Source organism: Amborella trichopoda, chromosome 3, assembly GCF_054954075.1.
Source record: "Amborella trichopoda isolate Santa Cruz 75 chromosome 3, AtrichopodaSantaCruz75HAP2 v2.0, whole genome shotgun sequence".
In the NCBI taxonomy this organism is placed as follows: domain Eukaryota; kingdom Viridiplantae; phylum Streptophyta; class Magnoliopsida; order Amborellales; family Amborellaceae; genus Amborella; species Amborella trichopoda.
Window position 1 is genome coordinate 38,090,621 of NC_142338.1, and position 27,000 is coordinate 38,117,620.

Here is a 27,000-nt window from a genome sequence, read left to right on the forward strand (position 1 = left end):
GAATGGCAATAAGCCTGGCGGCCCCAACTTGGGCATAAAATGGTGGGGACAAGGTTAGGATGAGCCAGGCCTGAGCCTGGCCACGCCACATGACAACGGAGTTTTTGCCCTGGCTGGCTGGGCCTTTGTTTTTTTTTAATTTTTTTTTATTTTTTCTTCTATTTAGGTCTATTAGGTTCGGCCAAGGCCTCTTCAGACGAGCCTAAATAGGGCCGCCCTTTGCTTCCTCATAAGCTTTGTTTTCTTTCTTTCTTGTTTTTTATTTTATTTTATTTATTTATTATTATTATTATTACTTTTTGGGGTAATTCAGCAGAAAAACAAGGGCCTACCCGTTTTTTTTAGTATTAGCTATTTTAAAGGTGTCAGTAAGTGGTGATTGAAAAACACAATAGCATAATTTTTTTTAAGTGTATAGAGGTACAATTAGAAATTTTTTATTGATATTCATATATGGCTTGAAGAGGTTACAACCCCTAAATATGGGTTCTTAATACTAATTCTAAATGAGATTTTATCCGAGGGATAAATGAGCATTGCATTCTACTTCCTAGGTGAAGAATACCTTTTTGCCTAAACAATAGAAGATGGCATGGGAAAGTGGGCTCCTCATTTTTTATTAAAAAAGAAAGCTTTTTGAATAGGAAAAGCATTTTTGAAAGGAGATGGATAAAGAAAGTTAAAAACTAGCCCCACTCTAGTATTCTACAATTAAGCATTACTATTGAATAAAAATGATCAATAGAAGGTGTCTGTTATTTGAAGAAAAGGGTCGACAAGAGTTTTGTCCCTCATTATAGGAAAAAGTTTGTATAAGGATGCAACCTTATAATGTAGAGCTACAGATGCACTTCAAAAAACCCATCGGAAAAAGTAGTTTTAATGTTGAAAAACTTTTTGATTGATCATCTTGACATCGAGATGTATGACCATGAAAAATAAAAAGATTTTAAATTTCAGAAATATTGTATTTTTCAAGATTTTCATATGTTTATAGATCTACTTGATTTTAACTATTTTTAAAATTTAAAATTTTATAATTAGATATAAAAATAGATTTTGAGATAAGCCTAAAAACATTATTATATTATAATACATTATCTAAACTATTAATTTCACCCTAAAAATAAAGATTCACGGCTCCAAAATATTTGCACTATTTTTTTAGCTTTAAATTTCAGAAATTGATTTCAAAGTTATTATGGTGATTTTTGACGCCCAAAGTGCTTTCCAAACTAGGATTATAGACGAAGCTTTACTTTGTTTTCCTAAAGCCTTACAGAAACTGTACCCTTTATAAAAAAATAGCCTTATAGAAACTGTATCCCCCCCTTGTTACTATCAGTTTGGTCAACGCATGAAATTAAGTGTAACTCAGTCGTCATCTTCAAGAACACAGAGAGAATAAATACAGGAACCGTGAACAAAGAGAGCTAAATGATCCCCTGGCGTACCTGCTGATTTCAAGATTTGGAATACGAGGTTCTGAAATCTACTTCTTAACTCAAACTCAATGGATGTTGAGAAAACCCTTCACATGAAGGAAGGAGTTGGAGTCACAAGCTATGCTCAAAATTCATCTCTTCAGGTTCTCCTCTCCATCACATCCATCTGTCATTCCTTCTTTTTTATAGAGACAAATGCTACCACAATTAAAATCTGTTCTTTTTTTTTTGTTAGTTAACCTTCAAAAAGAGTTTTTATTTTTGTGCAGAAAAATGGGTTAGACAGAGTGAAGCCCATAACAGAGGAGGCTGCGATAAACATGCTTTGTTCGACGAATTACCCTCGAAGTTTGGTGATCGCTGATTTGGGGTGTGCCTCAGGACCCAACACTTTCTCTGTCTTAATTACAATCATCAAAACTATATGTGGGAGATACAGAGAAGCTTCTCTCTTACTACCAGAGTTTCAAGTTTACCTCAATGACTTGCTTGGAAATGATTTCAATTCGGTTTTTAGGGCACTGCCCTCTTTCCATGAGTCCATTGGAGAGAAAGAAGGTGTTTTCGGCTCGTGTTTTGTGGCAGGTGTTCCGGGTTCTTTCTATGGGAGGCTCTTTCCTAGCAACAGTCTACACTTTGTGCACTCTTCTTACAGTCTCCATTGGCTCTCCAGGGTAAGCAGGTTTGAGAACTTCTCTTCATTTACTATGCAGAGAGACAGAGGAAGCAGGTAGAGAGAAAAAGGGCAATAGTTGTGATAAGTAGGGGTGGCCATGGCCCGGTGGCCGCGAGCCCGACCCTAAAAAAATTAGGCTAATCACAAAATGTGGCCGAGGGTTGGGCCAGTGCACCTGTCCTTGAGGGCAAGGCTGGGCCGCCCTGACCGTCTTCTTCTCTACTTTTTCATGATTTTTTTTTAGGCCAGGGCGGGTCCTGTGCTAGCCTGATGGGAACTAGGCTGTCTAGGGCCAAGGCCGGCCCGGTTGTCAGCCCTAGTGATGAAATTAAAGCATAATGCTAGTGATTGAGAAGCCAACAAATTTATAAATTGCACACTAGAGATAGCACGAAATCTAGAGAGAGAAAGCACAGAAAAAAAAAAAAAAAACTAGAGAGAGAACGGATAACAACAAGGCCAAGGGTAATTCCGGTTTGAATGAAGTTAACTTGGTCATAGTGGGACCGAACAGACCCGTACTTGAGATTGAGGCAAGTGGGAGTTGGAGGGAGTGAGAGAGAAAGTCAATTAAAAAATGTCCGGAAATGGAGGAGAGAGAAAGTGTACAGCCTAACACACCGTGGGAGGAGTGAGATAGGAAAAAATGATGAGAGAGAGAGAGTGAGTGACAAAGTGGAGAGGGCAAAGTGAGTTGCAATGCATGAGAGAGAGATGGGTGCCAACAAAAATAGAAGAGAGAGAAAGGAAGAGAGAGAGGAGTGCCAAAATTGCTGAAAGTACTCTGTTGAAAAGCTCAATAGCTTCGATTCTCATTCTAACTGTCAAGGGTCTAGGTCTTCCTTTCTTTTCTTTTCTTTTTTCTTTTTTCTTTTTTTTTTTCCATTTACCAGCGTTTGTCACTCTAGAATGCAAAATCCAAATTTTTTTCTTTTAAAATTACCATGAAATTTGTAGAATGAAAAAAAAATTAATGTCATTTTTGAAAATTAATATTAATATCTTTTAATTTTTAATAATTAAAAAATTTATCATAGGATTATATTAGAATACTCATGCATATGAGTATTTTTTTAAGTTAATATTTTTGGATACTTGATACACTTATCCCAACATGTAATAACTTTTTAGTCTAGGTGTATTGTAGGTAATTATATGTTAGGATACGTATGTGAGTGTTTACTAAATATACTCATTTTTTTATATTAATTACTTTTGCTTTGTAGTACAATTTTTTTTAGTAAGTGTATTTTTTATTAAATATACTCAACATTTTTTTATATTAATTACCTTTGCTTTGTAGTACAATTTTTTTTAGTAAGTGTATTTTTTATTATTAGGAGGGATATGATAAATATTTCTATAAGAATTTAGTGGCGTTTAGTGTTCTATGTAGGTGATGTCACACTCAATGTGGATGGATGATTTCATTCTCAACTATAATTAATAAATGTTATTATTTCTATCATGAATTTCTACTTTTTTTTTTATTTTTGAATAATTACTTAAAATACCCCTAGATAAAAATTTATTACATTATTGGGTAAGGTATTAAACGTCCAAAGTATTGAATACTTTAAATAAATACTTACATGTATGAGTACCCTAACAAACTCAAAGTATAAATTATTGATAAAAAGAAAAGCATTTATTAATTATGGTAAATGGTAATATCATCCATATCCACATGAGGTATGATATCACCTCTATTAAATAATTATTGTTTTTTAACCACTAATAAAATACCACTAGTTTCTTGTAAAAATATTTACCTCACCGTTCCTAATGACAAAAAATGACCTTATTCAAACACATTTGCATTACAAAACAAGGGGCAACAAGTGGTCAAAAAATGTTGAGCACAATAAAGAAATATTCATGTGTGATTACCCTAAACATAACCCTTACATGTTCACTCATTTCTTTTTGTCTATTTTTACTTTTGTTAAATGCCCCCTAGCAATCCAATTTGAAATCTAATGGTTATGAGTGATTATGACTTCTTTATAATAATGGTAAATAATCGTATAGTATAAAATGTATATTACATACAATGTATATTATGAGACTATTTAATTGGGAAAAGGCTAAATGATGATGATGATGATGATGATACTATGATACTACTTAATTGAGAAAAGACTAAAATGATGAAGATGATGATGATACTATGAGACTATTTGTCTTTCACGTAAAGGTGTCACAATTATTTATACTTATTATATGTCAAATTAGATGGTTTGGGGGTGTGTTACAAATTTCGAGAAATTCTTTTTTGAGCTTTGAATCTAGTAAATAACACTTTTACAATCACTCGATTTGAAATCTGACGGACTAAAGTAATTGTGACCTCATTGTATCAAAAGTCAATGATCTCTATTTGTCAAAAATATAAACTATAATGTATATCAAAATTATCCTATAAAATATAGTGTATCCAAAATAAAATATAAAATAGTTTCCAGCTCCGATTATTATTGATGGAAAATGGTTTGATAGGGCTGCAACCCAATCAAAATAAGTCAAGCCTCACCTCATAATTCATCAAAAATTGCAATTCAAGCATTATCAAACTTTTAAATCGATCATCTTGGCTTGAACATTATGATTATGAAAAAAAAAAAGATTTCAAGCTCTAAAAATAATATATATTATAACAAATTATCTAAAACATTTATTTCGCCCTAAAAGTAAGTGTTCATAGATCAAGATTTGTACCATTTTTTGAATGTGGGATTTATGGCATCTGGACTCCTAACAAGATAGGCTAAAAGGAGTCAATAGTGCATGTATTGCTTCACAGGCAGTATTAAAATGTTATAAGTAATGTGATTTGCTAGATCTATTACGAGAGGCAATATGTGAATGAGAAAATATGATTAAACCTATCTCTTCATCCTATTAAACATTTATTTAGCGAAACAACTAATTTTTTTCATCTAATATTTTATAATAGTGCATAACAAATTCAATAATACAAAAAGGATAATATATAATTATGTGTCTAATTATTATGTAAATTATTATAATATTCATTAGAATATTATTTTTATAAATATAATTTTACAATATTATATTTATATTACTAATATTGTTAATGATTTTATATTTATAATATTGTAATGAATATTATAATAATTTAGAATTACAGACATCTACTAATAGAAGTCATATTAATTCTCAATGACGAATAATTTGATATAAAATCATAACAATTACAGTAGTTTTATTATTTTGCAATAATTTCATTATTTAGTAATAAAATTATAAAATTTATTTAAATAATCACAATTGATTAATTAATATTTTAATATATTGTTTTAATTAATCAGTAATACTGTAGAATTATCAGAATTCATATGAATGGAGTTGTTAGAATGCTCCATAATTCAAATTAATTATGATTGTGCTTAGTGGTTTAATAAATTTATTTAAATAAAATAATCAACTATAATATATGTGTTATGATTTATGAGGAACAAAATTCTATTATAATGATAATAATAATTCTATGTTTCATTATATGATGAAAAATGTTGATATTCGTCTGTCATTCTAATTATTAATTAAGAATGCCAATTAATATTTATATTTCTATAATCATTTCTAGATTATAATATTTTGTAATTAGTTTATTATCATTTTATTAATAGTATTGTAATAATTATATACCTATATATATATATATATATATATATATATATATATATATATATATATATAGAGGGTGCAGTTTGCATACGGATGCATTCGTAGGTGTAGAGGTAAGGTGCACCTTCAAATTTTATCATGGTTTATAATTTTGATGTAAAATGTTCTTAAGATTATTTCAAAATCTATTTTTATATCTAATTATAAAATTTTAAAATTAAAAAATGATTAAAATCAAGTAGATCTATAAACATATGAAAATCTTGAAAATGGACGGTGTAGATAATATGTTGTAAAATGCTTTATTTTTCATGGTCATACATCTCGATGTTGAGATGATCAATCAAAGGGTTTTTCAACATTAAAACTACCTTTTCCGATGGATTTTTGAAGTGCATCCGTAGTTCTACAATATAAGTCGCATCCTTATATAAATATTTTCCATATATATATATATATATATATATCAGAAGATACTACAAAACGCCTATAGGCGAAAATGAACAGTGATTTCACCTACCCACATCACCATCCAAACTTCATCGCACGACCACAGTTGTCCGGTAGTATTTCAATTTTTATTTTTTTTGTATTAATCGGAATGATCTAAAATTTGAAGCATGTATAAATATTAGTGAGGCGCACATAATAAAAATATGAAAAAAATAATTTCAAATATATAAATTGATCAAAATACCCCCATAAGATTTTGAGTGTATTTTGGTCAATTTATGTTTTTCAAATTATTTTTTCTCATATTTTTATTCAGTACGCCTCATTAAGATGTACACACGCTCAAAATTTCAAGTAATTTGGATTTGTAGAAAAAAATGAAAATTAAAACACTACCAAACAACTGTGACCGTGCGATGTAGTTTTGATGGTGATGAGGGTAGAAAAAATCACTGTTCCTTTTCACCTATAGGTGTTAGGAAGAGTTTTTCATATATATATATATATATAAATTGGTAATTTTGGTATTGGTACGAAAAATAATTATGATTTTATGCTTAGTTGTTTAGTAGTTAGCTATTGTAATAGTTATTTAAATAAAAATAACAAACTATAGTATTGAATTATTGATCAGCAATACTACATAAAACATGCATGTATGTCTAAAAATATTATTTTTGGATGTATTGAGTTGGAAAGATGCATGTACGTCAGATAAATGAAAAATAAATCAATAATTAGACGAGAGAAAGTTGCTTATCATTAATTATAGAAAAAAGGTATACAAAGAGATCACTTGCTTTTAGCATACGGAAATCATAATCACGTTTTTTTTTTTTTTGATTAAGTCGATCACAATCACTCTTGCCTTTTAGATTTCAATTTAAGTGGTTGTGAGCATGTTATTGACTAAGCTCAATAAAAATTTCTCGAACTTCATGACACACCCGAGCCATTCAATTTGATATGTAATGGCTAGGAGTAATTGTGACCTCTTTGTACGAATGATAAATGGACTTATAGTAGACAATCCCTTAATTATAAAAGATTTTAATATGGAGGATGTAGAAAATGAGGACCCATTATGAGAGAGAGAGAGAGAGTAGTGGATATAGGAAATTGGAGTGTTGGAAAGATGCATGTGTATATCATGGGTATGGTTTGTATAAGGTTGCAACTTTAAACAATCAAACTAAGGTGTACCTCCGAATTTTGTCATGAGATCTAAATTTGGTGTTAAAAATTCTTAGGATGGTGTGAGAATCGATTTTGAACTCTAATTTAAAATTTTAAACTTCTGAAATGATTCAAATCAAGCAGATCTTTAAACTCATAAAAATCTAGAAAATGGACGGTCCAGATAATGTATTGTAAGATGTACTATTTTTGGGACTTGAAATATATATATATATATATATATATATATATATATATATATATATATATATATATATATATATATATATATATATATATATATATATATATAGCAAAAGTCTTCTCAATGGCTATAGACAAAAATGAACAGTGATTTTCACCGTCTAAAGTTCATCGCATGGTCACGATTATTTGGTAGTGTTTTATTTTTCATTTTTTTTCTACAAATCAAAATAACCTGAAATTTGGAGTATATATACATCTTAGTGAGTCACACGTAATAAAAATATACAACAATAATTCACAAAAATAATATTGATCAAAATACCCCCAAAATGTTTCTGGGGTATTTTGGTTAAGTTTTTCATATAAAATAATTTTTTGATATTTTTCATGGATTCATCTATTTTTGATGAACACATGTTTCAAATTTCAAATCATTCTGATTTATAGAAAAAATATGAAAAATAAAACACTACCGGACAATCGTTACCATGCGATGAACTTTAGACGGTGATGATGGTAGGCGAAATCACTATTCATTTTCGCCTATAGGTATTTTGTAGTATCTTTTGCGATGATCAATTAGATTTTTTTTCAACATCAAAACTACCTCTTTGAAAAGGATTTCAAAGGTGCATCTTGATAACATGTCAACCTTACATAAATTTTTTCATATTGAATATGTATTAAACAATTAGAAAAAATGAGAAAATTCTTAATAGAATTTAAATATTGTAATTGCGAGAATTATCATAATTTAAATTAATCATGATTTTTTCTTGGTTGTTTAACAATTATCAATTGCAATATTGTTTAAATCATATTTATCTTATAATTGAAATTATTCTAATAAAATAATTTGGCCTTATTAATATTATATTTCTATAACTATAATTAGATTATAATTTCATGTAATTAATTTATAGTAATTAAATTAATCTATAATAATTGTGAATATGGTATACATTATACTAATTTTTATAACTGACTTGTGCTTCTATAAATTTTTAATTCTGAATGTAACATCTAAAGCATTTAATTATGATTATACTTACTAAAATTCTGAATGTAACATCTAAAGCATTTAATTATGATTATATTGCATTTGTAATTAAATAGTATTCATATACTATTATACTTACTAAAATTCCTGTAAATGAATTTTATATAGTGGAACATGAACTCAGTGGAAGTGTGGTCCCATGTGAACCATACTAAGCAAACAATGTTTGCTGATACTGTACTGCACTTTATGAGGTAGGTCAGTTTGCTTGGGAAAAACCCATGTTAAACAGACCGATAAAGGTTAGATGGGTCATCTCTTGATGAGGTAGGAATATGTCCAAAGGAGTGAGCCGATAGATTAGCCCTTGTGTGTGATGGAGGCCTTCAAAGACGTGGTCAAAGCCTCATATGCATATCATCAAATGACATGCACATTGATAGCTGTTTTCGGGAAAGCGAACCAACTTTCAAGGTGAATCGTGTACATGTACGAGAAATGACCCTTATGCACCATCGAGCAATGGATTGCATCAGGTCTAGGCGACATTGGTTTCATCTCTAGGGGAGAGCCTGAAATTCATAAACTGAGACTACGATCCCTTGCCTATTGGCTAGACTTTAGTAATTCACTAATGATCCCCTGCATGGACTGTGGGTCATGCGCAATACTGGGTCGGTTTGAGAAAACAAGTGTGAACCGTGGTCCAAAGTTGAAGAGGTAGAATACCCCGCTGTATATTTATTCATAGACCATATGGATCATTTTCTTATCAAACTATTTAATTATGTTTGTTTTATGATTTTTAGAATTGTTATTTGAAGTTTTCTAAATATCTGGATATTTTATTTATCAAATTTGGATTTATAAAAACAAAGATATTGATTTTACATTAATTTAAATATTCAAATATGGTTTTATAAATTTTTGAAATTATAAATATTATTATAAATATTGTATGGGAGGCCTAATAGACTATATGACCCCACCATGACAATTGGGTGGGGCCCATTGTGTGATATCTAGGGTGGCGCACCCATAGTTAGCAAATCGCTGTTTAATAGGTGAATTTTTCAAAAAATAGGCGTTTTTATGGAAACAGTTTTAGAAGGCAACTTTTGGAAAAGGTCGAAAAAAAATCGCGTAGTTTTCATAAAAACGTATAAAACACGCTTTTTTCATACTACGATTTAAATTAGTCCAAAAAATTGTATCTTTTTTTACCTATATTTTTTTTTTGAAAGATTGTTTTTTTCTTGCTTTGTGTATTGCAGCATTCTTTTGAAAAAAAATAATTTATTTAAAAAAAGGTCTAAAATAGAAATTTTTATCCCCACTGTGTTCTTCAAAGCCACAGTTGTAGATTGCAGGTATAATTTTTTTTCCCTTTTTTTTTTAAACTTAAACAAATAGATGCACATTTCAGTTGTTATTATGGAAAATCATTGTGTAAATGAAATACTGTTTATAGCAAATCATTTTGTAAAGTAAATCACTGTGAAAAAAAAATCATATACATGCAGATTTATGTGATTATTTGTGATAATTCTTTTTTTGAAAATACTGTTTATGGCTTAAATTGGAGCTCAAAACAATCCTTTACTTATGAATTTGAAGCAAATAGTGTGATTACAGGACCAAGTAACCAATATTTTGTTTTTAATTATGTGATAACAAGATAAACAATATAGTGTAAACTGTAAACTTACAGGAGCAAGCAATTGTACATATAGGATTAGTTCCCCAAACCTAATGCTTCATCTCTGCTTGCTGTTTCCTCAAGAAAATGGATAACCCTCTTCCTTTTCTCTCTCTAAAAATTAGTTAGGGCCTCTTCACAAATCAGTATAGTAGGGCTTTCTCTCAAACAACATTCACAGAGAAAAATCCTCTTCAAACAATTGTTAGCAAGTCGAGGACTATTAATAAATCGGCTCACTATAAAATCGGAAACAAATCGTATTTATTTTAAAAAGTAGAATGAAAAAACGAGTAAAAAATACGGATCGGCAAAAATACTTCATATAAAGATATCGCTGATATATCGGATTAGGCTAAAAAAATCGGAGTAAAAAAATCAGATAAATTTATAATATTAAAAATTTTGAAATTTTAAAAAATAAAAATTACGTCAAAGCCATCAATAACTAATTCATTCATAAAATTTTTATTAGACTAATATAATTAATTCAATTAGTCTAGATGCCTTGTGACTCTAATCCAATCATCCAATATTAAATACATAATTAACTAGTATATACCAAAAAAAATGTACCATATAAATCCACCCATTAAATACTTTAAGAAACATCACACCTATTTATTACATACCAAAAACAAATATACTATATAAATTTATTCATTAAATACTTTAACTATAGTATGGTGACAAATATACTATATAAATTTATCCATTAAATACTTAAACATTGCACCTACTTAGCAGGTACCAAAAAAAAGGGACACGATTTTTATTTTCTCATTACAATGATTTAACTATATAGTATGGTGACTACTAACTTTTTTTTTGTTTTTTGGTACTTAAACATCACACCAACTAGCCTTTTTTGTTTGGTACCTGCTTATAGTTAAATCATTGTAATGAGAAAACAAAAATCGTGCCTTTTTTTTTTTTTGGGTACCTTTTAAGTAGGTGTGATGTTTAAGTATTAATGAATAAATTTATATAGTATATTTGTTTTTGGTATGGAATAAATAGGTGTGATGTTTCTTAAAGTATTTAATGGGTAGATTTATACGGTATATTTTTTTTGGTATATACTAGTTAATTATGTATTTAATATTGAATGATCGGATGAGAGTCACAAGGCATCCAAACTAATTAACTTAATTATATTAGTCTAATAACTTTTTTATAGATGAATTAGTTATTGATGGCTTTGACATAATTTTTATTCTTTAGAATTTCAAAATTTCTAATATTATAAATTTATCCAATTTTTTGACTCCGGTTTTTTAGCCTAATCCGATATAGCAGTGATATCTATATATGAAGTATTTTTGCCGATCCATATTTTTTACTCGATTTTTTTATCCAACTTTTTCAAATAAAAACAATTTGTTTCCGATTTTATGGTGAGCCGATTTATTGATAGTCCCCGACTTGCTAACTATGGGCACACCCCACCCTAAGGAGTTTCTAATTTTTTTAGAGCACAAGCTCTTGTCTTGAGGCATAAGTAAGTTATGTTTTGAAAAGCTTGAACCTTGAGAAAATTTTGAATCATATTTTAGTATATGTGAGAAGGCTTGAGCATAAAATAAGAAAGGATAATATTATCATATATTTATTTTTTATTTGAATTAATTGATAGGAAAATAGTTTAAGAAATGGGGGATAATGATTCTAGCACCTTCCATATGATCCTGATGACCTATCTATAGAATGGATGACTCATATTTCTCATCCCACAAGTCATCCAAGATCGATGGTACATATTCAATCTCATATGAAGAGGCAAGCTATAGAAAACCCTAAAAAACCCTAAAACCTATTGATGCACTATAAAAAAAGATGCACCCTATCCATATTCTCACACCTAAAGCTTTATATCTATCTCTCTCTTACCCAACTAGGGGACACATCCCTCTCTCTTCATCTCTTAATGTATCTCATCTCTCCCATCTCTCATCTTATGTTGGGGCTAAGTGATTAGGGTACGGTAGAAAGAGAAGCTATCTCTCAACTAGGGTATCAAAGGGGGTTCACCTATAGTTAAGTTTTGTGATTAAAAAATAAGAGTTCATGTTCCATTGGTTTGGCTTGGCCTAAACTTGCTTTCTCAGTTGAGATTGAATATTGACCATAGATCCTGTGTCATCAGAAGGTGGTGACTCACTATGGGGTGTAAGAAGCCCGGTTGATGTAATTTTCGACACCCGCTTTTGTTTCTTATTTATTTACTTATTGTCTTCTTTATTCCCAAGCATAGGTAGTGTTTCTTCTTTGTTATTGAAAGAAATATTTTTGAATAGCTTCATGTTGTTGAGATCTTATTGCATACCTTTCTTTGTTTTATTTTATTTGAAGTTGTTTTATTGGAAAATGACTACTTGTAAGTGATCTAAGCCATGAAAAATAGAAAAAGAATTGAAAAAGAGAGAGAAAAATTTTATATACCCTGGCTAGATCATATAAATCCTCTTTTCATAGTTATCATAGAAGTAAATATTATTAAATTTTTTACTAATATAGTTATAATATAATATTTTAATTCTCAATGATAAGTAATACTTCAAGCAATAAACTTATAAAATTTATTTTAATAATTACAACCAATTAAGTGATATTTTGGTATAACTTTATGATTTAATTAATAATACCATAGAATTTTTAGAATTCAAGTTAATGCAATTAGAAATAATTATGATTTATGTTTAGTTACTTACTAATTATCTATTACAATACCTGTTTAAATAAATGATATCAACCACAATACTAATGAGCAATACTACATAAAACATGCATGTATATCTAATAGCTATTATTTTTGGATGCAAGAAATTGGATTGAGTTGGAATATGCATATATATCTAATAAATAAAAAAATTAAATCAAATAAATATGAGAGAAAAAGTTGCTTATCATTAACTATAAGAGTTTTTAATAAGGAGGATGCAGAAATAAATAAGGACCCATTGAGAGATTGAGAGAGAGAGAGAGATGGTTATAGGAAATTAGAGAGTTAGGAAACATACATGTATATTTAATATGTATCATATAAATAAGATAGGGAGAAATATCTTCAAAAGAAAATATTAGGACAAAGTAGGAATTACTTTATAATTCTGAGGACAATTAAAGAAGAGAAAAGGGCACTTGGTGATAAACTAGGTCTTCATCTCACTTAATATATAATAGATGGAAAATTGTTTCATGCAGACTGGACATATGGTCAAGAAAGTGTAAAGCATCCGTCTTAAAATGGATGCAAGTAGGTGTTCCAAGTGTCTTCTTATTAGAATTATTATTTTTAGTTTTTAAAATTTATTTATTTTTTATATTCATGATCTCAATGTTAGAGATTATATGTCCTTAAAGTCTTAAAATCCATCTCAAAAATAGATTTATTAAGAGGCCCACATTTCTACATATGAGGGCTTAGCCGCATAGAAACCGGGTCCATAATAGATGTTGCTCCAAAGAGGCAAACAACATTAATTAGTTCACCCAAATGACTTTAACCATTAATTAGTTCATACAGATGACTTTAACCATTGCTTCTTATGGAGCCACCCTGAACAATCATCTAAGCATAGTTATTCCCTTTTTGCCGTATGTTGGGAATGTATAGTGGATGCACTATGGAGCACATTATTTAATACTGACATATGTGATATACCTTTTGTGAGAACAAAGGAGAAAAGTAATTCAAGGGTGGCAGTAGGCAACGCCTGTCATGCACTTGCTGAGCGTTGGCATGGCCCAACCTGGATTGGGGAAAAAGGGTCGTGGCACTTGCCTAGTCCGAGATCTTGGACAACCCATGCTAGGCCTTAGCAAGGCCCAACCTGCATTGGGGAAAAGGGTCATGGCACTTGCCTAGTCCAAGATGTTGGCAAGGTAGTCCAGTCTGGCCCTATCAACAACTCAACAGCCTGGCTAGGGCCAAAGGGACCCTAGATGGCTTGGTTTAGGCCCATTGGGAGTGGCCCTCAGGGCCTCCAACTGGTGCTGGCCAGCCGTCCCATTGTTACCTTTAAAATTATTTGTCGAAGTATTTTATTAAGTCGAGGAATTTATGTTGAGATTTAATAGAGTAAAGGAGGAGCTTGGATGATGATAATGATTATAAATGATTTAATGAACTAAAAAAAAGTCACAGTACATGGTTGTCACTGTATTGTGCGTGGAAGCTCTAAACCTGATGGATTGATTTTTGGCAAATAAAGTAAAAAAATAAAGCACGAAACACATATCATAATAAAACAAAGATTTATGTGGTTCACCCCAGTAGGGCTACATCCATGGGCACGAAAAACTGAAATCCACTATATCAATGAAAGTGACATCAAAGATTTTGGAATATAGAGTTACATCTCTAAACCTCGACAAAAACATAGTCAAGCAAACCCTTTTAATCCTCTCCCTTCATTCTCTTACTTCTTGCAACCATTACCGATAACACCATATAGAAACGTGAAAGCAACAAGAAACTGATTTTCTCTCTAACTAAAAGGAGAACCACTAAAAATCTCCATGGGAATTGCTTCTCTACAAGAAACAAGCATTTCAACCTTAAGGAGTTTTCAGAGGTGTCATCACAATGTTTCTATCCAAAAGAAGCTCTCTTTTTTCTAAGAGGAAACCCCTTTTCCCATATAGTAACCCAAATAGAGCACACACACATACACACACACACACACACACACACACACACATATATATATATATATATATATATATATATATATATATATATATATATATATATAAGATTAGGAATCCATACTAAATATGAAACTTCTTATAGATGTTACATATATCTCAAAACCAAGAGATATATCCAAAAGTCCTAATTTTTTTTGGATTTCTATGTCCTTTAGGAAACCTACCAATATCAATTCCACATAATATTGGATTTCCTTGTGTGGTGATTTTGGATAGCATCAAATCTAATAATCTCCATCTTGATTTCAAAATCACTTGCTCATTATGCCAACATCCATTGGATATCTTTATAAATTCTTCATCGTTTGCCAAATAAATTTCTTCACCATTCTTGCTGAAAAATAGTGTTTGCCATCAAATTTCTCCACCTCGAACGTTGCATTCGAAACTTTTACTGCCATACCGAAATCCCTAAACCAGGCTCTAACACTACTTGTAGTGCACGGAAGTTCCAAACTCGATGTGTTGATTTTTGGCAAATAAAGAATGATGAATAAAACACGAAACACATATCACAAGAACATAAAGATTGACGTGGTTCACCCCAGTAATGCTACATCCACGGGCACGACAAACTAAAATCCACTATACTAATGAAAGTTACATAAAAGATTTTAGCATATACAGTTACCTCTCTAAACTTCGACAAAAACACAATTGAGCAAACCCTTTTAAACCACTCCCCCTTCCTTCTATTTACTTCTGACGACCATTATCAATAACATCAGATAAAGACACGAGAGCAACGAAAAACATACTTTCTCTTTAATTAAAAGGAGAATCACTCAAAATATCTATGGAGACCGCTTCTCTACAAGAAACAAGCCTCTCAACCTTAAAGAATCTTCAGAGGCACAATCACAATGTTTCTCTCCATAGGAAACTTTGATCTCTCTAAAGGAAACCTTGCATCTTATGCATAGGATGTTGGCACGTATGGGTGGCCAAGGGCCCTCAAATATTTCTCTTCTTATCTGAAAGTCTATGTTTATTAGTAAAATAGGGAGGCTTCTTAGAGAGAGAAAGTGCCATTATCTAACGGGTAGAAAATAATCACCTACATCCCAAGATTACAGGGCCACTTTTCTCAGAGTTTTAAGGAGAAAGCCGAATATTGGAGAAAGGTCTCCTCCATCCTCTATAACAAGGCCTTTCATGGCTATGGATTGTTTTGAAAACCCTCCACTCTACGATCCTCAGTCTCACGACACTACTCCTAATCCTGGGAATTTAGGGATCCATCTCTTCCCTCATAATCTAATATTGGTATCATAACTAGGTTAGCATAAGTGTGGTGGGCTCATAACCCATAGGTCCCAGGATTGAAATCGATTATTTGGCTTCCTGAGAGTTTGTGTTTTATTGAACAATATCTCTCTTAAGATTCTTTTTTCTTCGATATCAATTCTCTATTTACTCTGTTGAAAATTGTCATATCTGAGATTATTGATTTCATAAGCCAATTCCATTTGGTTGACAATTTTCTCTCTCTAGGAATAGGACCTAGTTAGATAAGCTTCTTGAATTAAAAACTAAAAAGATTGCTTTTAAGAGTGCCTTTTTCATTATCAAATTTGATGCTTTTTTGTAGTTGCCTTTTTTTTTTTTTTTTTTCTTTTTTGAGTCTCGCCGAAGTGGTGAGTTTTATATATATATATATAGATATATGTTATTATCTCGTTGTTACCTTTAGAGTAGGAGGATCATACCATCATTCAATTGTTCATCTCATTGTTATCTTAAAACAACCTCACGGATTCATTGTTATCAGATAACTCTTAATTGAGTATATCTTTTATTCAAAGTAGAAGTGTATAAATAGATAAGGGTATACCAAGAATCCCATAGAAGAAGGGAATTCAAATTAAAATAGTTATAGCAGCTTATCTCGGATGAATTGACAAAGTCAAGAACAACTTCTTTGGGATGACTTGACAAAGTCAAGATTTAGTTGTTAATACTCCCCCTCAACTTGGATTATGAGGGTCGAGAACACCCAACTTGTTTCGAAGATATAGAAATTTCTCTGTGTTAAAAGATTTAGTGAAAATGTTCGCGCGTTGATTGTTGGTACAGAGATAACGAGTTTGGATGAGACTGGCTCGTAATTTCCCTCTAACAACATGACAATCCAGCTCGATGTGCTTGGTACACTCATGAAAGACTGGATTAGAGGCAATGTGTAGCGCTGCTTGATTATCTCAATAAAGGGGCATGGGTTGAGCATGTGCAATACCCAAGTCACCAAGGAGATACTTAAGCCAAATTAGTTCACAAGTGGTTGTCGCCATAGCACGATATTCTACTTCAGCAGTGGAGCGGGATACAATACTATGTTTCTTTGTGTGCTAGGAAATGAGGCTGTTTCCAAGAAAAGTGCAGTAACCCGTAACTGAGCGACGACGCATGGGGCAACTAGCTCAATCCGAATCTGAGTAGCCAGATAGTTGAAAATTGTTTGAAGCTACCAAAAGAATACCTTGATCAGGGTTGGATTTTAGATAGCGAAGGATGCGGGTAACGGTATCCATGTGGGGTTGACGTGGTGACTGCATGAATTGGCTAAGCGCATTAATTGAAAAAGTGATATCCGATCTTGTGACTGTGATGTATATAAGTCTTCCAACTAAACGTCGATAGGAGCCTGGATTTGGAAGGAGAGTGCCATCATCGGACTTTAGCTTCAGGTTTTATTCCATGGGAAATGCAGCCTGTTTGGCTCCAAGAAGACCAGATTCGGCTAGGATGTCAAGGGTGTATTTACTTTGAGATAAAAAGATGCCTTCCTTGGATCGGGCGACTTCTATGCCTAGAAAATAATTATGAGATCTAAGATCTTTGATCTTGAATTTGTTTTGCAAAAATGCTTTGATGAAATTGATGCCAGAAGAGTCATTGCCGGTGATGATGATGTCGTCAACATAAACAAGGACAACAGTCAGTCGATCGGTGTCCTTCAAGGTAAACATAGAGTGATCAGCTGGAGACTGGTGAAAGCCGGCCTGAAGAAGGGCAGTGGAGAACTTGGCAAACCAGTTCCTTGAAGCTTGTTTCAAGCTATATAATGAGTTTGTGAGCCGGCAAACTAGATGTTCTCCATGCTCCCCCTTACGAGAGAAGCCAGGAGGAAGTTGCATGTAGACTTCTTCAGCTAAGTCTCCATGGAGAAAAGTGTTGCGTTGTTGACATCAAGTTGAAACAGCGGCCAATTTCGTGCAGCTGCAACAACAAATAAGCAGCGAACAATGACCAGTTTGGCAACGGGTGTGAATGTCTCATGATAATCTATGCCTTCATCTTGGGTGAAGCCTTTCGCAACCAGTCGAGCTTTGTATCGCTCAATGCTCCCATCAACGTTGTATTTGATTTTATACATCCTCTTACATCCAATGGCATGCTTATCGGGGGGTAAAGGAGTAACTATCCATGTATGATTAGCTTCAAAAGCCTGTATTTCTACTGTCATAGCATCTCGCCAATGAGCATCTTTCCTAACATATGTGAAAGTCCTGGGTTCATGGTTAGTACTAACGGAGGCAAGAAACACTCTATGAGTAATAGAAAATTTATTGTAAGAAATGAAATTTAAGAGTGGGTAGGAAGTACCTGTGTGAGGAACTAACGAAGAAGAATGACCATCTAGGGTGTTGGAAGAAGAGATGGCGGGAGAACATGAGTAGGCGGCAAGCCAGCTAGGTGGTCGATAGGGTCGGTTAGATTTACGAGTGGGAATGGGTGGTGTCGAATGGGTGGAATTAGTGGGGGGTGATGATGGTGAAGCAACTAGTGGTGGTGGTGAAGCAGCTTGAACAGCTGAAGAGAGGATGTGTTAACGTCCTCAATAATGGGGAGAGGAGTGGAAGGTTGATGAATGGTGGATAAAATGAGGACCTTCTTGAAAAGAAAAGGGAAGTTCGTTTCATGAAAGGTACTGTCTCGGCTGACATAAAATTTTTGTTCATCAAGGTCATAAATCTTGTAACCCTTCTGACCATAGGGATAGCTAGTAAAGATACAGCGGTGAGCACGGGGGCCAAAAACACAAAGGTAGTTATAGTTGGGTTTGCGGTGAAACAAAATTCATATGGAGATTTGCCTTGAAGAAGTGGTGAAGGCAGTTTGTTGATGAGATAGGTGGCTGTTAATACACACTCACCCCAAAAAATAGTGGGGAGGCCTGCTTGAAAGCGAAGTGCACGAGCTTTCTCAAGCACGTGGCGGTGTTTGCATGAGTTAACACAAGATCGTTGGTGAAGAATCCGTTTTTCAAGAAGAAAAGCTTGCATTTGATGGGAGAGGAACTCAGTTCCATTGTCAGAACGAATAGTTTTGACAGTAAAACCGAATTGGTTTGGGACCATGGCACAAAAATGTTTAATATAAGAAAATGTTTCAGATTTGAATTTCATTAGAAAAATCCATGTGCAGCGACTAAAGTCATCAACTATGGTGAGAAAATATCGTGCACCAGTGTGTGTGGGTGTGGAATAGGCTCCCCATATATCATAATGTATAAGGTTAAAAGGAATAGAACTTTTATTAAAACCGAGAGAAAAGGCTATCTGGTTTTCTTTGCTACAGAACAAATAGTACAAGGGCTACATTTATTATGCAGAGAAAGGGAAAGATCTTGGAACAAGTTGTGCAAAAGCTGATCGGATGGATGTCCAAGCCTGTTGTGCCAAAGTTGAAAGGAGGAAACTTGAGAGCAGTAGGAAGCCGATTGTATGTCCTTATAAATGTAGAGACCATCTCGTTCCTCACCCAGACCAATCACTTTCTTCATAGTAATGTCATGAAATACACAAAAGTCAGGAAAAAACATAGCAGCAAAATTGTGGGTTTTGGTTAGTTTATTCTCGAAAAGTAAATTCAAATCAAATGAAGGAATGCAAAGGATATCAGTGAGCTGAATATTAGATGAAAGGGTGCAATTTCCTTTTTTAGAGACATGAACAACATCACCATTGGGAAGCCTAACAGATTGGGGCTGTGGGGGAGGTGTTGTGGTGGATGTGTAAGATGAGGAGGAAGCCATGTGATCAGATGCTCCGGTATCTATAATCCAAGAGGATGATAAAGAAGCCATAGAAGCACATGAAACTTTCATACCGGCCAAGTTGGCTGAAGAGAAGTTTTGTTCAGTGTTGAGGAGAGACATTAGTTGGGAGTGTTGAGCAAGTGAGAGATGCACAACAATGGAGGGGTCAGGTGCTCCGAAGTTGGTGGGAACATTGGAGCTAGAATTGACTGCAGCAGCAACAGGTTTGCTGTGAAGCTTGCATTGAGATTCATGAAGCTTGCGCATTGTGCACAGATGTGGCCAAAGAAACCACAGTAGTCACAGCGTGGACATTCTCATCCTCGAGAGCCACGACCAAGTCCTCGGTCATCATGTTGAGAGTGATGGAAAACATTAGGGTGACCTCGTCCACGACCAGCATTGTCAGTGTGAATGGAGGCCATTGCAAGACTTTCCAGAGCTTGAGAAACACACAGATGCATGCTGCTTTGCTTTTCGTCTTGGAGAATGAGAGCATAGGTCTTGCTCAAGGATGGCAAGGGGTCCATGGTCAAGATGTTGTTGCGGACATTGGAGAAAGAATCATTCAATCCCATGAGGAATTGAAAAACTCTTTCATTTCTCTTTAGTCGTAAGACATCTTTCATAGCACCACAAGGACACGTGGGCATGGTGGTTAAAGAATTCAACTCATCGTAGTACCCTTTAAGAGTGGAAAAGTAGGATAAAACAGAGAGCTGATCTTGAACATGATTGGAAATGTCATAGGTAATGCGATAGATTTGAGCAGCATTACCTTGTGAGAAGCGCTCTTTAAGATCATCCCAGGCATCTTTAGCGATGTCGAAGTAGATTACGATGTTGGTAAGGTTCTTGTGAAAGGCGTTCCAAATCCAAGAAAGAACCATTGTGTTACAGCGGCTTCAAGATTGAAAGGTACTTGCAGATTATTCTGGTTTTGAGATAGTACCGTCGATGACGCCAAGCTTGTTTTTGGCTGAGAGAGCTATTTGCAAAGCTCTTTTTCAGAGGGAGTAGTTGTCCGCAGTTAAGGGATGTGTAACGAGCACCATCCCTGGGTTATCTGAGTGGTGGAGGAAGAAAGGTGAACTCTCTATAGCGGAACCAGTAGTAGCTCCATTGTTGGCTTAATCGTTCCACATTAGTGGTGAGCGGGCGAGAGTGAAGGTGGAGGTGCGATCAAGAAATCGTTCAACGGGAGTGAAGGGCTTGACAAGAGACAGACCCAATCCAAGGTAACCTTTCACTATTTGAGCTGAAAGTTCTATTAAAAAAGACAACAAAAATTTTGTCGCACAGTTTACAATTTACATTCCTCCACTACCTGCCAACTAGTTACAGTTTACATTGCCCATGATGAGACCCCTTCACAAATATGCTATGAGCCAATAATTAGCGGATAGGTTTGTGGCAGGAAGACCTTGAAGAATAAGGGGGAATGGGCAGTAATGTGGCCATAGTGCATGCTACGGCCAGCATGTGATGATGTAGCAGCAAGTTCGACCAAGAGCGTGGTGAGGGCACAAGACCAGAAAAGGGGAAGCCATGCCTGTGGGTGGTGGGTCGCGATGCGACAGTCGACAAGGGCCTGGAACACCTTCGGTATCACATGGATGAAGCATGTCGAGAGGATGACTCCGGCAGTGAAGCACTCTACTTCAGAGGAGGAGGCGAGCTTCTAGAGAGAGAAAGAGGTTGTTGGTTGTGACTTTTTGAGCAATGGATCAGGGAATATTAGAGAGAGAAAGAGGTTGTTGTTTGTGGATCAGGTGGAGCAGAGAGAGAAAGAGGTTGCTGGTTGTGAGGGTCTTTGTTGCTCGTCTTCGTTGCAAGAGAAGGGGGGAGCAAGAGGAAGAGGAGAGATAGAAGGCTAGCGAGGGGGTTTCGCAACTTACGGGTGCTCTGATACCATGATAACTCTCAATTGAGTATATATTTTATTCAAAGAAGAAGTGTATAAATAGACAAGGGTATACCAAGAATCCCACAGAAGAAGGATATACCAAGAATCCCATAGAAGAAAGGAATTCAAATCAACATAGTTACAACAACTTATCTTGGATATCTTGACAAAGTCAAGAACAACTTCTCTGGAATGACTTGACAAAGTCAAATTTAGTTGTTAATATTATCTCCATATGCTATCTTAGCTTAGAAGATCACCTGTTGTTATTCACACGATTAAATCTATTAATTTATGTTTATCTATTATAGTAGGTTAACTCATTGCAATCTTTAGTTCCCTTTGCTCGTTTTTTTATCTTAGCTTCATTATTTACTCTCTCTCTAATTCAGTGAAATTCATTGAAATTTCAATGAAGTTTTAAATAACCATGTTTTCGTTTTTTGCCGATACCTCCATCTCACAACCAAAGTTCATCTTTTGAACGTTTTCTTTTCTATTGAATAGCACAGCGAAATTCATTGCATTTCAGTGAATTTTCAGTGAATTTCAAGGCCTTTTCTTTGCTGTTCTTTAACTTTTTCCCAAAAAGAGTTCGCTCTAAGTTTTTTTCTCTCCTAGAAACCTCGTGCACGTAACAACCACACACATTAACTACTCGGCCAAAGCAAAGTGGTAATTCTCTCTCTAATTTTTACTATTATAATAATAAAATAAAATAAAATTAAAGATAAGATTTGTTGCTTTAATTTTAGAGAGAGAAAGATGTTGCTTAAATTTTAGTGAGAGAGACAAAAAGATAGATAACTGCTGCTGATAATTAATTTCCTGTTGGTACATATTTTTTATATGCTTGGAATGTAATTTAGAGATACTTCCACATGTTTTATTTGCATGATAACTCATTACCTTGAATGATTATCTTATGTTTTGGTCTCTTTTGCATGATAATTATCATTGTATTCCATAATTATTATATGCTTTGGTCTCTTTAAGTTAGAAAATTTCATGATCTTGATTTTGTGAATTCATTTTTTTTTTTTTTGTGATTATGCTATGTCATATTTTTCTTGAAAAATATCAAATATCATTGTAGACTCTCTCTCTTGTGCTAAGACATATTCACATATTTATGAAAATTATTCTTATGCAAGATTTGACATAAAGTAGTTGTTGTCTTACTTTATTAATTTTTTGTTACATCAGAACAGTGCGAACATAAATTGTTCGAGAAAATTTTTCTTTGAGGTTGCAGCTCACTGAGAATCGGTAAACCAATTGATTTTGCAACCAGACAATCTTTTCTTAAACACAATTAATTTTTTTGAACTTTTAGGTATTATCTAAAATTTAAATTGACATCTAGGCTAGTTATGTCAGAACTATCCAAACTTGAAAACTCAATGGGACCAATTTTTCTATGTGGAAAAGAAAAATTGGATATATTCTTTCCAAGATAGGGTAGATTATGTCCTAAAAAAAGAACCACCATTTTTAGAGCCTAATGTCAATGGTCAAGCCAGAAGGCGATTTGAAAAATGGTTAGAAGATAACAAAGTAGCTAAGACTACTATGTTGACCTTTTTGGAAGATGATTTAATTAGAGTTTTTGATGATCACACCACAGCTCAAAGTATGATGGATGCCCTATCTGAAAAGTATGAGACCAATTCTGAGACCCATATGCATTTATTATAAAAATATAATTCTTGCAAAATTCAGTGATCGAGTATGTCAATAAAATGACAATGCTCGCAAAGGACCTTACTGCAGTCGGGAATCCAGTCCCCCATCGCATGTAAGTGTCCATTGTTGAAAGAGATTGCCTCAGGTAACCAGCAGATTTACATGAGAAATGAAACATACTGCAATGTACTACGTGTCGGTACTTTCAAGTTGTGTTTACCAAGAGGAATAAATATCTTATTGATTGATACATTGTAAATTAACTAAGAAGCCTTTCCCCAAAGGGAAAAGGTCTAGTGAACTACTTAGTATTGTTCATTATGATATATGTGACCCATTAAATGTAAAAACACATAGAGGTATGGAATATTGCATAACATTTATAGATGATGTTTCACGTTATGGTGTATACCTAATTAGTAAAAAATCAGATGCTTTAGAAATATTTAAAGGATATAAAGCTGAAGTAGAAAATCAGTTAGGTAGACATATTAAAATTCTTTAAACAGATAGAGGAGGTGAATATTATTACTCCATCTTGTTTGCAGAATTTTATAAAGAGCATGGTATAATTTACCAAACGACCATGTCATATACATCACAATAAAATGATGTAGCAGAAAGGAGAAATAGAACTCTAATGGACATGGTTAGGTTCATGATGAGTCATTCAAATTTATCAGCTTATTTTTGGGGTGAGGCTTTCAACACTGCAATGTATATTATTAATCATATCCCAACTAAATCTATAGACTTGACCCCATATGAATTATGGAGAAGTAGGAAACCTGACCTTACTATCTTGAAAGTTTGAGGTTTTTGAGCACATGTGCTTATACCGCTACAAAATAGAGATAATTACAAAGTAAAACTATAAAATGCTATTTAATAGGCTATTCAAAAAATTCTAAAGGGTATAGATTCTATAACCATGATACTAGATCATTAATAGAGAGTCTTGATGCTCATTTTTTAGAAAATATAGATGACGAAAATATTTTAAATAAGCCTATTGACTTGCATGAAATTGATAAAGATAAGGGTCTGGAAGACCCTGTTTCTCAGACTCCCTCTATATTTGATGAGAATGATTCAACTGGGTTAAGTATACCGGACATGCCTAAAAGAACCAGAGCCCCACCTACAATTTTAGAAGAATTTTATGTATTTATAAATGAAGATAATTATTCTTCAATGAGTGATCATACAATAGATGAATCTCGAAGCTAGACTGAAGCTATTAGCTCACATGACTCAACTGAGTGGACTCAAGCCACGAATGTTGAATTTGATTCTATTAAAAGAAATCAAATATGGGAGTTGGTTGACCTCCTTAAAGATAGAAAAGCCATTAGTTGTAAATGGGTCCTAAAAAAAAAGCTTAATGCAAATGGATCAATCGATAAATATAAAGCTAGGTTGGTAGCTAAAAGATTTACCCAAAGTGAGGGTATAGATCATGTAGAGACTTAATCTCCTGTAGCAAAATTTTCATATATTAGAATTATCCTAGCATTAGTTGCATATTATGATCTAGAATTATTTCAGATGGCAGTCAAACAACTTTCCTCAATGGAGAATTAAAGGAAGATATATACATGAAACAACCAGAAAGATATGTAACTAAAGGCAAAATATAAACTTAAAAAATCTTTATATGGTCTAAAACAGTTTTCTAGGCAATGGTACTTTACTTTTCATAATGCAATCGTTGAAATTGGTTATATAACCAATAGGTTAGACCATTGTGTATATGTCTGAAATAGTAAGAGCAGTTTTGTTATATTGTCATTATATGTGGATGATATTTTGATAGCCGGTAATGATGTTGGCATGATTAACCATACCAAAACATGGCTAAATTCCTACTTTGAGATGAAAGATATGAGAGAAGTTTCATATGTACTGGGCATTAAGATAACAAGAGATAGAAGGTCAAGACTTCTATGTTTATCTCAAAAAAATTATTTAGAAAGTACTTTAAAGATATTTAAGAAGGAAAATTGCAAGCCCATAGATACACTAGTTTGTAAGGTTGAAAATTGTCAAAGAAAATGTATCCATTAAATGATAGTGATAAAGTTAAAATGGAAAGAATTATATATGCTCAAGCTGCATGATGCATAAATTATGTCATGTTATGTACAAGACCTGATTTGAGTAATACATATGGTCTTATAAGTAGATATCAGATTAATCCTGAGATGGCTCATTAACAAGCTGTAAAAAGAAAACTAAAAATTACAAGATGTGCTTCCAAGCTGACAACTTAAAGGTTACTGGGTACTTTGATGCAGATTTTGCAAAAAACCCAGATGATAGAAAATTAACCTCAGGATTTGTTTTCCTCTTTGGAGGTGGATTTGTTTATTGGTCTAGCATGAAACAAGGTTGTGTAGCTCGGTATACTATGGAAGCCAAATATATTGCTTGTAGCATTGCTACAACTTATGCTGTCTGAATTAAACGCTTCATAAATGATTTGAAGCTTGATATAGCTGACGGATCTATTAATTTTTTTTGTGATAATCAGGCTGCTACTTCATCAATTAAAAATAGAGCTTATAGTTCCCAGGGTAAGCACATTGAAATTGATTATCTTTACATTTATGATATTATTGAAAAGAATGAAATAGTTGTAAGTTATTTGCCATTTTCAAATCTGATTGAAGACCCTTTAACAAAGAGATTGGGGGTAGAAATATTATCATAGCATTTAGCTTTGATGGGACTTAAAAATATTTAAGTCAGGAACTCCTAAATGGGATATTTTTCTTTGATGTCTTGGTCATGAGAAGAAAAGCCGCATTAATATGAAAAACCCATGACATGACTTTTGATATTTTTTGTTATGACATATATAACCGTACTAGTGTGAAAAGCCTCATGACAATGATATGCTCATAAATGTTAGACCACTAAGTGATATTATTTCAATATACCTGGCCCTCATGGTCAAGTTGGAGAATGTTGGCACGTATGGGTAGCTATGGGGCCCTCAAATATGTCTTTCATTATCTTAAAGTCTATGTTTATCACTAAAATAGGGATGCTTCTTAGAGAGAGAAAGTGTAGTTATCTAGTGGGTAGAAAATAACCACCCACATCCCAGGATTACAGAGTCACGTTTCCCAGAGTTTTAAGGAGAAGGCCGAACGTTGGAGAATGGTATCTTCCATCCTATATAATTAGGCCTTTCATGGCCATGGAAAGACACACACAGAGAAGCTTGAGTTCTCATTATTCTGGAAAACCCTCTTAGCCTCACGATACTGCCCCTAATCCTGAGAATTTAGGGATCAATCTCTTCCCTCATAATCCAAATCCATCGCTTCCCTCATAATCCA

The 27,000-nt window shown here is 33.3% G+C and overlaps 1 protein-coding gene across 2 annotated transcripts in view; it reads left to right on the forward strand.

Annotated features, from left to right (window-relative positions):
- The first annotated feature begins 786 nt into the window (after positions 1-786).
- Positions 787-27,000, forward strand: part of LOC18422513 (putative methyltransferase TCM_000336) — a 30,878-nt gene continuing 4,664 nt past the window's right edge. Inside the window, exons 1-2 of one of the 2 annotated variants that reach the window (XM_006827329.3) lie at positions 787-1,588; positions 1,715-2,119. In XM_006827329.3, the coding sequence (XP_006827392.1) occupies positions 1,514-1,588; positions 1,715-2,119 (480 nt within the window). In that variant the 5' untranslated portion in view covers positions 787-1,513. The remainder of the gene's footprint in view (positions 1,589-1,714; positions 2,120-27,000) is intronic. The other variant, XM_020668305.2, reaches the window with a different exon arrangement.